The sequence below is a fragment of the Lathamus discolor genome, chromosome 5, assembly GCF_037157495.1.
Source record: "Lathamus discolor isolate bLatDis1 chromosome 5, bLatDis1.hap1, whole genome shotgun sequence".
Lineage (NCBI taxonomy): Eukaryota > Metazoa > Chordata > Aves > Psittaciformes > Psittacidae > Lathamus > Lathamus discolor.
This window is the reverse complement of record NC_088888.1, coordinates 81407166-81421577: the sequence shown is the minus strand read 5'-3', so window position 1 is coordinate 81421577 and position 14412 is coordinate 81407166. Positions and strand designations below refer to the sequence as shown.

At 40.1% G+C, this 14412-nt stretch overlaps 1 protein-coding gene across 2 annotated transcripts in view; it reads right to left on the bottom strand.

Moving 5' to 3' along the window:
- Positions 1–1141: 1141 nt before the first annotated feature.
- The window catches only part of COL9A1 (collagen type IX alpha 1 chain), a 68472-nt gene continuing 55201 nt past the window's right edge, over positions 1142–14412 (bottom strand). For both annotated transcript variants that reach the window (XM_065679153.1, XM_065679154.1), the window contains 8 exons: positions 12753–12788; positions 12591–12635; positions 11205–11237; positions 8332–8478; positions 7276–7330; positions 5407–5595; positions 3486–3563; positions 1142–2236 (listed from right to left, as the gene is read on the bottom strand). In XM_065679153.1, coding sequence (XP_065535225.1) covers positions 2052–2236; positions 3486–3563; positions 5407–5595; positions 7276–7330; positions 8332–8478; positions 11205–11237; positions 12591–12635; positions 12753–12788 — 768 coding nt within the window. In that variant the 3' untranslated portion in view covers positions 1142–2051. The remainder of the gene's footprint in view (positions 2237–3485; positions 3564–5406; positions 5596–7275; positions 7331–8331; positions 8479–11204; positions 11238–12590; positions 12636–12752; positions 12789–14412) is intronic.

Sequence of the window (14412 nt, the reverse complement as noted above, 5' to 3'; positions counted from 1 at the left end):
TATCAGGGGGTTGTTTTATTTTTAACAGTTTTACACACTTTATAATCAAAATAAAAGTTTGTTGGTGAAACTACAGTTTGTCGTTACCACGAACATTTTATGTTTGCACTACATAATGGGTACCTTTAAGGGCTGTGTCGCAAGTCAGCAAAACCTGACTGAATTCTAAAACTTTAGAGAACACTTTTATGTGTGAACAAGCCAATCACCATGTGTGCAGTTGTCTGGATTTGTTTCTTAAGAAGGAAATTCTTTGCAGTCATCTATTGTGGTATTAATGTAGGAGATGTTGGTTATGCGAGAGTTTGGCCAGACTGGAGGTGCTGGAAAATGGTGCTGTCCCAAGGATTGCCCAGAGTCCCTGTGAAGGATGGTGCATTTCTTTATGCCTGTGTTCTTCCTGTCTTTCACCTGCAATTCAGCCAGTACTGCTTCTGCGGAACTAAGAGAGCAGTAGACACTTGTAGATAAGACTTCCTTGTAAAGATCCAACTTCTTTTAGATTTTATGCTTTAACATACTGGGCTGTGCAAGGGACATTAAGAGCTTATCAGCATTAATTCCATTTAACTCCTTCTCAAAAGTCTCCAATAAATGTGAACATACATACACTTTTTTTCAGTAGGCAGCTTTATCAGACATTATCCTTCCAAATGATCTCCATTTAGGCATTTTCTGTCAACACATGAGGTGCCAGCAACATGGCTCTTAAATACAGCTACAGTTTGGTTAAGGCTAATCTATTATTTTATTCAATAATTCCTTTCAGAGTATATATTATACCAGTACCTTTCTCTTTACTGTTGCGTGCAAAATGCACAGCTCAGTTGACCTGGTTAGTGCTTTGTATTCTCACATGGCTTACAAGTCAGTTATTTTGAACACAAACAGACAATTAAGGGCTAGAAAAAAAAAATTAAGGCTTAAAGCAAGTGTGCCAAAGTTTGCATTTGAAAACTGGGATGACGAAGAGCAAACTGAAAGGTTTTGTTGTTGTCTTTGAGAGAGAAACATTTCAGAGAAGGTAAAATCAAAACCACCAATATTTTAATTCAAACAGAGAGAAAATACCCACATTGCACATTATCCTCTAAAACCTAAGTTTATCTGAAAAAAGGCAATTTGGGATGGCTAAGGGCTGTCTTCTAGCTGTTCTGTTTATTGGTACTGCATGTAAGCATACATACAAAAATACAAGGGGCTAAAACATTCTTTATTTGTTTTTTGAACAACCACAAATCTTACTTCAAAGTATGTAATCTCTACTATAAAACTTCCATATTTCTGGGACTTTGAATTCCCTTGGCAGTGGCTACCAGCCTTTGATTTTAATTTCACAGAGAAGCAGACAAGCTGGAATAGACTTCATATGAAATTATGAATGCAACACAGACTGGAGCAGAAAATGAAGAGGGTATTTCACATGGCTTATTCATGAGAACCCGCTGATTGTACCTTCACAGTTTTACAGCATAAAAGGTGTCAGGGGTGGCAGGTTTTCATAAAGAACAGCCTCCCAGCTGTGCTTCTGCAACTGAAGAGCTGAAGGAGTCTTAGCAATCACATACAGCACATCTATACACTGAAATGACTGTCCCTGAAGTGATGTAATTTGCCTGGGAGGGCTCTGGAGTTTATTTTATAGGCAGAAAATAGCTACAACTGGAGTAAATAAACTGTTCCTCTTTTATTTGATGGCTGAAGACACATTATTTCACTGTACATCATACATAGGAATTAAGTAAGGGTGGAAGGGAAATCACAGAAACTCTTTATTAAAAAAAATAAAAATAGACAAATGCCTCTTAAACACCTCAAAGGAGAAACAGCCAGAGGCACCACCTGTATTTCTGTAAGCACCACTGTTCCAGCTTGTGTTGCTAAGTACACCTTTAGAAAGAATGTACAACCACTCTATTTAAAATGCCTTGCTGAAACCTTGATTGAACACTTTTCCTTTTTGTATTTCTCCTTCATTCCTTATTTTTTTCCTCAGCTGTTTGTGCAGGAAGTAAATGGATGCTGACACTTCTGGCACGTGTGTTGCCCATTCATGGCCCTTTCATGTTCTTACCAGCTCTCTGTCCAGCCTCCATTCTGCAAGATGATGGCTCACAGTAGCCAGGAGGTCCGGGAGGGCCAGGAGGACCAGGAACCCCAGGCTGACCGGCCACCCCAGGGGGACCTCTTTCACCATCATGGCCATCGCTGCCATAGCTGGGTTTGCCTGGTTCACCTGGAAAAGTGGATGCAGGTCTAAAAATTGGCATCATATGACTCTCTTGGTATTCATGTAGCTTTACTGAACATGCTGTTCTTAAAAGCAGTAGGAAGATGGGCTTTTCACTGCTCTCAGTGGATTCCCCAGAGGGCTGCCTACTTAGAGGGACGGTTTCTCTAACAGACAACCAGGCTGTGTTTACACACCTACAGCGATGAAGTTTCAGTTCCAATCCTGTCCAGTTATATTGGTGCATATGTGCTGCTATAAAAAGCTATGCAGTGGTTCTGATTGCAGCACTGCTGCAGACACCCATGCTGGTGTGGCGTAGGAAGGCACTCTGTGCTACTCACTACTTCAGAGTTATATTAACAGGCATTATGGTAACAGGCATTACAGTAACAGGCATTATCAATTATTTTTATTCTCCACCCAGATGTGTTGGGGAAGAGCTATACAGAGTCAAACTGCTTAGTACTAAGGTGTATTTTGTCTCTTCCTTGAAGACATGAAAGTAAAAATACAGTGATTTTAGTAAGCTTCTCCTAGTGATGAATTTCTAAAGAAAACAACTGTGAGTTTCACAGATGTCCTGGCTATCAGTATATACTGAAGGGATTTTTTTTTTTTTTTTCCCCAAGAGAACAGATTTTGGTAGGTTTTGTCTATATATATACACACAAAAATCTGCTGTAGAGAGATATTGATAGAAATAACGTTTCCTTTCATTCACTGGCCACTAGGGGCCGGTTGTGCTGCATTTATCAGCAAGAATCTGTCCTGGACCTCTAGTGTATAACACTGCAATTAATTACCATAAAAATAAAGAAGTGAATGTCCTAAATTATGAAGACATTGAAGACTGCAGAGGCTGCTAGGGACATAACCTGTGGCCTTTTTGCTTTACGTTTTTGTTTATGTGTATATGTGTGTGTGTGCGCATGTGTGTATATTGTATCTATTTACATTAAAAAGAGGCAATTTTTTCATATGGGTGTGTATGTGTGATTGCCTCTTTTTCTTTTTTTCTTAATGCATTGTAGACATTTTCCTAATCTTCCTACACTGAGATAACTGGGGTGGTGGCTTCTTAGTAAAAGAGCTTTTAATTCTGACACGTGACTACATCATTACCTATGAAGCACTGTTATTTGGAAGTGTGTTGCTTAATGGACACCTTTTATCTTTTCAAGGCAGCTTAATGGATCAGTTCTAAACAAATGTTTACCACATTTCTTCTTTAACCTCACCCTCTTATATTTACCTGCAAGACCTCTTGGTCCAGGGTAACCTTTCGGTCCTCTGCCTGGAAGTCCTCTTTCTCCTCTTTCTCCTGGTTCACCTAAAGCAAATACATGAGACATTACTTACAGCCTGCTTGGAGTATTACTTTCGGTAAGTTCATTCTCAGAGATGAGCAGTTAATATGCAGAGAATTCAGGTGGATGTATATGTTCTTAGCATCTTCAAATGATGTCCTGACCCATGTTCTTCTAAGATGTTCAGGATTTGTTTGGGGATCTTTCCCTCCTTCACTACTGCAGATTGCTTATTGAGGTTACTATAATCTCCTTCCTTGAGCTACTTCTTTTTGACTCTGTTGCTGATGCTGTCAAAAAACACTTTACCTTTGTATCTTCTGCCCTATCTCATGGTAAAACATTCTTGCATTTCTATCTCCTGTTTATCATGAGCTTCTTAACCATTCTCAACATCCTCCTCCTTTTCCCTTTTATCACATCTTAGGTGACCTTTTCTTCTCATTCTGACCTCAGGCAACTCCACGATTGGATGAGGAAGGTCAGCTCATCTCGTTGTCCTCTGTGGAACTCCAGTAACCCAGGAATAGAGAGTGAAGCACTGAGATTTTGTTCAGGTTGCCTGCCACACTTTTCAGAATGCCTACCACCGTGATAGCTCTTGCACATGAGAGCATTCACCACTTGCATCTGTAATTGTATTTCAAGGCTTACTGTAAGGTAACTTGGAATTTGATGACAATTATGATAGGAAACATGACATCTTGCTTATCTGGGATTTTTTTTATGCTCTATAGATCTTTTAATATTAACATGGTGCTGCTTGTTTTGTGCTGAATCAAATTCAGCATATCCGATCACCTTTGTATCTCCATTTTTTGTTGCTTCTGTGAATACAGATGCCATTAAATGAAAATAGTAACAGAGCTCCAGGAACAAAGCTGTTAAGGTTGGCTTTGTTTGTATTCTATTTCTTCTCTCAAAGGTTTTCCCAATTTTACTTTCAAATAAAGCTCAAGACAAAAGTCCAGTGACAGACCAGCTTTGTGAAGAAATACAGTTTTTAAATAAAGCCTTCCTTCAAGAAAACAAATCAAATTAACTGCTGAATAGAAACTAATACATACATAGTGGCCATAAGAAGTTGCAGAAAATTCTACTCTGTAATCCTCTGGAGGAGTGTAAAGCCTCTCAGGCAGGAACAAAAGAGATTAATTTAGATCAAAGATTATTTTTTTATTTTTATTTGTTTTGTAAAATGTAAGGTAAGTCAATTTTACTGTGGATTTGTCTTTTCCAAAGTATCAATAGATTGTGGTACATGATAGAATGATGTTAAATGGCTCAGGTATTATACCCAAATAAGAGGCAGATTGTTACCCGTTGCTTGTAATGTGAGAAACTGGATAGACTTAAGAGCTTAGTGACTGAATCGGACTGTTTATGTTAGCTTTTGGGACCCCAAGTCTTGCAGAAGTGAGGGTCGCAACCAGACTGAGTGGAGGAAAGAGAAAATTCCTGCTGGAACTTTTCAGCATGCAAAAAGCACGAACCTCAAATGTCCCTGAGATGGAAAATTAATATTAGGAATGTGACTCAGCTGCTTACTTCTAGTCCAAGGCAGATGCTCGTCCTGCCTCCTGCTAGAGAACTGATTTGATGACAAAAAAAGAAACAAGCTTTGCTGAGGCCAGGCCAATGTGCCCTTTAATGACTGGGGCAATTGAGACAACAGTTATAGGAAACAGCTTTGGTTCCTAGCAAAAAGATTCAGGATCTTTTTGCACTTCACAGTGTACAATGTGCATTGACAGCCTGTAAACCAAAAGAAAAAAGAAAAACAAAACCAAACAAAACCAACCTCCCCCCCCAGCCCCACCAACCTGGAGCAATCAATAAATGAAGGTCAGTTACAGAATTTCTTACCTTTAGGACCTTTGCGACCAATCTCACCAGGGGGACCTTTAAGGCCAGGCAAGCCACGGGGACCAAGCTGCCCTGGGAAGCCATTTTCACCAGCAGGTCCTGGAGCACCCGGTGGCCCTGGTCGCCCAGGAAGACCTGGAGCACCAAATTCTGGCCTCCTAAGACTGGCTGCCAGCTGAGCTAGTTGTTCTGCAATGTACAGGAGGACAGAATTAAACAGTTAGTGTACCTGAATGTTCTCATGATCACTGAAAACTAAGGTGTATTCTCCGCTATGGAAACTGAGAGATTACAGCACAGCACCTTCCTTATAGACAATCCTACCTACAAAGTTTGTTGCATGTAAGACGTACTTAGTACTACCAGTGGCAAACTGCACAGGCACACTGTGCAGCTGGTCACTCTGAAGCCTCCATCTTAAAAATGTAACGTTTGATGGCTTAAATGACTCAAATGTATATTTTTATTAGAAATGTCATTATAATTTTCTATAGCATTTAGATTTCAACCATCTAACAAGAAAACTTATTCATGTGATTGCTGCCTCTCAAAAGAGCAAATCTCTCTGTTACTACTTGTTGATCCTGTCAAGATTCATCTTTGCAAGAAGGAGCAGCTGAGAAGCAGGACGGCAGTCATCCATGTTGGCCTGGTAAGTGCAGGCCTTTTTCAGAGGCAAGAAACCTTCAAACTGGTGTTCATGAGTTCAAATCTGATATATAATTGAACATTGTATGTTGACCTTTTCTTAAGGTAAATCAGCAGGAACTTCGCTTTTCATTAGTCATAGGATCAGCTTGCCATTCCTTGGAATGGTCTAAGCTAGCTATTCCCATTTCCTCCTCCCTCCCTTCCAGGCCACATTTCCATTCTAGAATTCATATTCCAAGCACGCCACAAAATAACTTTCTCTGGATACAGCCACACACACCTCCATATGACATTTGCTATAAAGTCTGCATGACTTGGCAAGACTAGTTACTTTGTGTCCACAGCCAAGAAGTAGTAACCTGATGGGGAGAGTGGGGTAGGAGCTGAAACAGCACAGAAGTTATAGCCAGCAGATAAAGCAGGAAGAGTGAGGAGAGCACTCTGTAAGCAAAGCCTACTGAGCAGGTGAACTTCAATTACAGTTGTCTTCAAGCTGAGCAAGTTCCAGGGACTCATTTGTATCTGTCTTCCTACCTCATGAGAGCATTAACAAGTATAGGGGCTCTCAAGAGGGGCGCAATGAAGACAGTCTAGATTTTTCCCCATGTCCTTTGCTTTTGTGCTTACAGGGCAGCATAAATTTTTTAACTCAGTAAATCCCATGCAACCAACTGTAATAGAAGAACTCCCAATTTCTATGTATGTCAAGAACTAAGCAAATATAATTAAGGTTTTTTGAACATCTGCCTTTTGCTTTCATTTTATGGTATGTTATCTCCAGAAAACCCCTCTCTGAACATAGTTTTGCACATTGTGATAAACTACTAGTGTTTGTGTGAGTACAAATGGCCAACCATGCTTTCAGTGAAGCTGTGTATTTTTATACATATAAATATAGCAAGTGCTTTGTAAACAAAATACATGTATTTCTCAGAAAGATGTCTATGGCCTGGTTACTACAGTAATGATATGTACTAATGATAGGAATCAACAGGTAGTTCAATGAGGCTGCAAAATATATATAAATAAGGGACTCATTTCTCATATTCTCTCATACTGCGTCCACATCCACATGTGGGAAGATTTTGTGCCAGGTTGCCTGCTGAGGCCATGCTATTTGTTCTGGGTAAGTGTGGCAAAATCTTGGTTGCCTCCACAGCAGTAGATTATCCTGATTTAAATGCACAAGAAACATCAAATAATGTTTAGCGTATTTACCTTGCATGACTCTCATGCAAACCTGCTTAATGTGCTGATCAGTTGGTTCTTTCCCCTAGGATTAAAAAAAAAAATAAGAGTTTAGGACTTGATATCACAGTAAATTTCATAAGTGTGCCTGATGCAAAAATTGCTGTCCAGTTGTCATGGTTTAACCCTCGCCACCAGCTAAGGCCCCCCCAGAGCTGGGATTGGGAACAGAATTAGAGAGTAAAAGTGAGAAAACTTGAGGGTTGAGCTAAAACCAGTTTTTATCATTAACGTTATGAATTGTAAGGAAAAGCGGGGAGGAAGGGGATAACAAAGAGAGAAAAATAAAACCCAAGGAAGACAAGTGATGCAAATTAGAAGAATTGCTCACTACCAATTGACTGATGCCCAGTCAGTCTCTGAGCAGTGGCCCCCTGCCAGCCTTCCCTGTATTGCTGCTGAGCGTGACATCATATGACATGGGATGTCTCTTTGGTCAGTTGGGGCCAGCTGTCCCAGACGTGTCCCCTCCCAGCTTGTGCACCCCCATCATCCTTGCTGGTAGGATGGCGTGAGGAGCAGAAAAGGCTTTGACTCTGCCTAAGCACTGCTCAGCAATAGCTAAAACATCCCTCTGTTATAAACACCATTTCCAGCACAAATCCAAACCATAGCCCTGTGTCGGCTACTCTATCCCAGCCAAACTCAGTACACCCGTCAATAAGAGGTGTTCCAGTCCCTGCAAGTGCAACTGTTCCAGCTGAAGTCAATTTGACTAGCAAGGTAGATACTATGTGTGATACACCATGTATCAAACATGGTTTCATGCACCCTACAGGAGCCGGGCCATCATGAAAAAATAGAACTGAACTGAAAGCTGAGAATCCAAGGACCTAACTGTATACAGCCCTAGGATTTCTCTGATGTACAAATGTGTCTGTTAGGTCTGTTATAAGGAATGGTGCTTTTCAAACTCCTGCGGATCCTGGGTTTTGCATGTTTACGCATCTCCTGATGTAAAAAACAGAGTGGTGTGAGTGACAGCTAGTGTTCAATAGATACCAATTACATGAAAACAGTACTTACAGCTGGCCCTTGGCTGCCAGGCAGACCTGGGGCACCCTGTTCACCCTGCAGGCCTCGTGGTCCAGGTGAGCCTCGGGGCCCTTCCATGCCAGGCAGTCCCCGACTTCCCTCAGGCCCCCGGGAACCAGGCTCTCCAGGATTACCAACCTGACAATGGAAGAGAGACATTTCAGTGGACTGCTCTACTAGTGTTAGACTCATTCTAACACATCAAAGTGGTGACAGGAGGTATTCACAAATGCAGAGCGATGAATGCTGGGATGTAGACTTGTTGAGCTGCTTTTTAAATGAGCAACTGGCGTCAGCAGTTTGTTATTTGTAAACTTAAAAACAGGTTTGTTTTCCTCTCTTAAAGGGGGTAAGTAGAATAATAAGATATTCTGTCAAAAAGGCAAATCCATAGTGATATGCACAAAACATTGGGTTTTTTTGGTCAAGGAACAGGTCTTGGTTTCTACTTCTGCCCTCATGCATGTCACATGCAGCTTTTCGAGAACTTAAATGCTCCTTAAGTTAGAAAAATTCCAACTCCAAATGCCTTTTGTGCCCTTTCACAGAGAATACCACAGTATGAGCCTGTACTGCCTAGCCCCAGGCTGCTTGGGAACACGTATTTTTGCTCTGTTTAATCTGTCAGAGCCAGAGCTGACTGCACGCAGGTTCTAGTGCCTACACCTGAGTTTGCTGGCACAGGGGGAGGAACATCCTCACACAAACTGATGTTGACAAACCACCTGAACAGATGAAATGGTGACTTCTTTCACTCACAGAAGGGGTAGAAAGAGCGATTTTACTGGCATAAGCATCCTGGCTCATGGAAACGAAAGGATTGGTATGGCCACATCAGTATTTCCACTGAAGTACATTTAGTAAATAAGGCTATAGCTTCCACTCCAGTAAATTTTCTAAAAGAGATTAAGTATGATGCAGAGTGAGACCTATGCCACCATAGTGGTGCTAACAAAGAACCCACCAAAAAAACCCAAACAAAAACAAACAAAAAACCCACCACCCAAAAATAAAAGCCTAAACACAAAAACAACAAAAAAAAAAACCAAACCAGCCACAACAAACAAAAGCCATAACAAAACCCAAAACAAGCAGGAAAATGTCCTACATACTTATGGCTTCCCAAATCTACTGGGGAGAACAAAAAAACCCTACTGATTGAGATACTCGAGAACTGATAGCTCAGCTGTGGTATCAATGAAATCCACAAGATGGAGCCATTTCAGTTCCAACCATGCTGCATCCCCGACAGATAGAACTGCTGTCCCCATCAGAAGAAAACCCCAGGATATGCTTCAATAAATGTATTAAGACAACAGCAAAATTCCCTTTGTGGGCTACTGTCGTGGTTTAAGCCCAGACGTAAATCAGAACCACACAGCCCCTCGCTCACTCCCTCCCTTCCTGCCCCCCCTCCCCAGCTCCCAGAGGGATGGGGAGGAGAATCAAAAGAATGTAATTCCTTGGGTTGAGATAAAAGCAGTCCAGTAACTAAGGTATAATAAAAAACCACTACTGCTACCACCAACAATAATAACGATAAGGGAAATAACAAGGGAAGAGAATACAACCGCTCACCACCCACCAACCGATACCCAGCCCAGCCAAGCAGTGATCTAGCCCTTCTGGGTAACTGCCCCCAGTTTATACTTTGGGCATGACGTGCTGTGGTATGGAATACCTCTTTGGCTAGTTTGGGTCAGGTGTCCTGTCTCTGCTTCCTCCTGGCTTCCCTTCCTCCCTGGCAGAGCATGAGACTCAGGAAGTCCTTGGTCAGAATAAACATTACTGAGCAACAACTAAAAACATCGGTGTTATCAGTGCTGTTCTCAGGCTGAGAGTCAAAACCACAGCACTGCACCAGCTACTAAGAAGGAGAAAAATGCCTGCTACTGCTGAACCCAGGACAGCTATACAACCGGGAAGCTGTCATTCCTTTCTTGCACATCCTGGGGAGTTATGAAGTTCCCTGATGTATGTACTCACTAGGATGACAAGCACTCTGGAGTTTACCAAGAAAAGAGGATTTTAAAAATCTAGGGGGATACAACTACAGATTTTTCCTCTAATCAAGCTCTTCCTGATGTCCTTCTCATAAGATATTGATTAGCAGTAAATACCCTTTAGCTTGCATTTGCTTAACCCCAAAATCACACAGGCCACTGAGACCACAAGCAGAGGGGGGTTTTGTCACTGTCAGCCTCAATTGCCAGCAGGATTAACTATTGACATGTTAGTATCATAGCCCAGTCAGCTGCTGTAACAAGCCCACTCTTCAGTGATCCTGCAATAAAAGACTGTGTTCAGCTCTAAAAGTCTTTTTCTTCTGTGACTGACAAGCTTCTGCTCACCTCCCACATCAAAGCCAGCATTTTGTAATTTCTAAATAAAATTAAAAAAAAAAAAAAAAAATAAAAGAGAAGAAAGGAAGGAATCTGGGCCATAAAATTCTTCTGCTTTCACAGACAACACAGTCCTGCTGCCAGCCTTTTCACAGTGTACAGATTACAGGCTGCACGCAGCCACTGCATCGAGCCTCCCCTCTGTACAACACCTACTGCACAAAGAGTGCATTCACTGCCTTAAAAAAAAACAAGTAAAATATTAGTAGTCCAGAAAAGTGCTGCTGAATGGTGCTTCTCTTTTACAGAGCTTATGCTTCAGGACATGAATTCCTTTCCAAAGCTAGTGCATTTTAATATTGACTGTATTCAAAATTTAAACAGAAGAAATGCTGTTAGAACTCATTCAATTTAATCTGTGATAAAGAGCTCAGCTCTTTATTGGTATTTTCTTTCTTAAATCAGAAAACCATCTACCTGATCTACTAGATCTTCCATAACAGCGCTATTCATTATACTTACAGCTCCTTTTGCTCCTGGTAGTCCCATATCACCCTAAGCAGAAATAAGACAAACTGTATTAGAAGAGAGTATCCATCACAGTAAAAAAAAAAATCACATATTGATTTGATTTATACAAACTGGCACATCAAATGAATTGCAATTCATTTAGAAATAAAACTTAAATTTCTGAATTTTTTGGTAAAATTCCTCTCTCAAAAACATTTCTGTAAAGTTCAAGTAGGAAAGCATGTTTATTATAATTGGTTTTGTATTGCTTGTCTTAGAATTAGACCCATGGCTCTAACCCCTCAAACCACAGTTACAGCACAGAACAATCTCAAATAGTATATTGCTTGGAAACCTTTAGAGGAAGCATTATTTAATCAGGAATTTCTAGTGTGACAATTGCAGATATTTTAGTGTTGTGTTAGCCCTGAAAAAAATGCAACAGAAACCAGGCCAGTGTCTACCCAATGTGCTGTGAAGAAGCCAAATACAGAGAAGCTTTAGTTCCCAGCACCCTGGCTCCTGGCTTGAACAACCCCACAATCCATCTCTCTCTTGACTGAGAATGGCAGGCCCAATATTCAGAAGTTTTTAGTTAGTTTTACCTCTGAACTGGGGGAGTTGGGGAGAAAAGTTTTCAAAATCTCTTAATCACTTACAAAACCTAACTCTTCTTCAGTGTTTTCATATTACTTTTGGAGAGATTTCTGAAAATTGTATTTCGCAGTTCCTAAAAACCATTAGTAAATTAGTTTCTAAAGGTCAAAAAGGTGACTTTGTCTCTTAATGAATATGCCATAAGTGAAATAAAGTTAAGAATTGTTACTGGTTTAAAAACAGACTGGCAGCACACTTAAACAACCCATTCCTCCAGCAGTATCACAGTGCCACAGCCTCTTCCCAAACCATTCTCCCTCTCCCCAGTAGTCAGTTGCTACATCTTATTTCTGAAGATAAAGGCAATACAAAGTATTTCCATTAAGTTATTGAGGATACCTTCTATCTATGCTCCTGCTTCACCTGTATTAAACTACATCTTCATCCCCACTGCCTCAAACACCAAGAATTCATCATGTGTATGGATGCAAACATGTATATTTATATGGTTACTGTATCTCTGTATATATATATATATACATACACCCCTCCTTCAAGGCAGCCTGTATTGCATTATATACCTAATAGAATCTGCATATTTCAGAGTGCTTTCAACCCAGCAGGAATAGCATGATCAGGCTAATAAAACAACTGCTTCATTCTGCAATGCCCAGTTAGCATAAAACTGAAATGTGATGTTCAACCATCAAAACATATGCCTGAAGGATTCCAACAATACTTCAGAGATTAAATTGACAACAACAAAATGTTAGGTCAGGTGAATAGAAAATAATGCCTTACTAAGTCACCCTTTTCTCCTCCATCTCCTTCTGCTCCAGGTGCACCCTACATAAAAAAAAAAAAAAAAAAGATGCACTGTCAGCCTTCAGATCTAGTCAGTGTAATGTACTGCAGCATTTAGTAGTGTGATTTAAAAGTACCGTGATCTCTAACGTTACTTACTTGTTCACCCTTAGGTCCTGGTTCACCCACTGAACCCTGAAAAGATTACAGAAATTGAAAAAAGTTAGTAATATTAAAATAATAGAGAATTTGAAGCTGCAGTTCAAAAGCATAGTAGCTTATCTTCAATCCCCCCTACCATCAAGCAGTAATGCAAGAGTCCTTTAAAGCTGCAAACTTTTGAGAACGAAAGCACTTAAATCTTGCAATACAATTAAGGTGACAGACTGAAGGCAAGTCATAGCATGGAACATATAACCCACTGCCACACCGGATGGTACAGATTCTGACTGTTAACGGGTGGATTGCCCCTTTACATTGCAGGTGCTCTTGCAGCTGCTACAACTCTGCTCTGCAAACTAGTTAGAAGACATAAGTAAAAAGTCCAGTAAGTCCAGTATCACTTTTCCTAGTCCTATTGAGTATTCCATATTGCTGTAGGCCATACCAGCCCTGCTAATGTGTCAAAAGCACAGGCACATCCAGAAGCTCAGTCACAGTCTTGTCCTGCTTGCTGTTTCAATTCTCAATATTTTTTAGCTGAATTGTCTCTTCAATTTTGATTGTTAGTTAAAGCTGAATGATTTGAGTCTTGAAATTTATAATCCTTTAAAAAAATAGATATATATGTAATGTTTCATCTTAGAATCCTATAATAAAACATACCTGTGTGGACAGGCAGAAACCAGAGAGATAAATAAACAACCTGATTAATTCCAAACGTATGTAATTTGTTTCTCCAGTAAATATATTCCACTTGTAAGCATTGTATTATTTAAGAAAGTCTTAGTATTTGTGCTCTATTAGAAAACCAATCACACCATCCTTAAATATCTTTTGCAGTCTGTGCACAAACATATACACTCCAAAAGAACTATAACTGCGCATAATTTTTTGTTCTAAGACAGAGATACACCATATTGTCTCCTATTTCAGATATCCATTTAAGTCACATAAGATTTAGGCACTCAAACCAGTGTAACAGCTATAGTTTAATAAATTCAGATTTGTTTTGTTCCTGAGGACAAAGAGCCAATACTAAATTATCCACAAAGCTAAGCAGTTGAAAACACAGACCTATTTAACATTCTGACTTTGTCAAGCAATACCAAAACTATTTTGTCTGAAGTGTTCTCAGAATTGTGCCTTATTAAGGTTTTCCAATTGCTCACACAAAAAGACCGTGATTTCCAGCCTAACAGCATTTTGGTGGTTCTTTTTCTCCATGTACTCTTCTTTAGAGCAACAAAACAGCCAATAGATACAGTTGAGATGGAAGAAGCCTCTGCTTCTTGGAAACCTGGCCTGTAATGTTTGTATTAGCAAAGATAAAAATCACAGCTGAAACTATCTGAATCTATTTTACATTGGCTCCCAAAATATCAATGTAGACAACAGGGCAAGTAGTCAAAATATGAAAATATCTACTTTTTTGACATACTGGTTATCTATTTGTAAAAATCCGCCCAAAACCATGCCCAGGAACTGTTTGCAAAACTGCTGGTCAGCATCAGCCAAAACTGTACCGGGGCTACAGTAACTATTTAACACTGTAAAGCTTTGCCTAGTGTTGACTTATTTTAATAGAAAGAATCAGAGTATCTGAAGCCAATTCAAAATACGTGAATAAAAAGTGGTGAATGATGGGGTTTGGCATTAT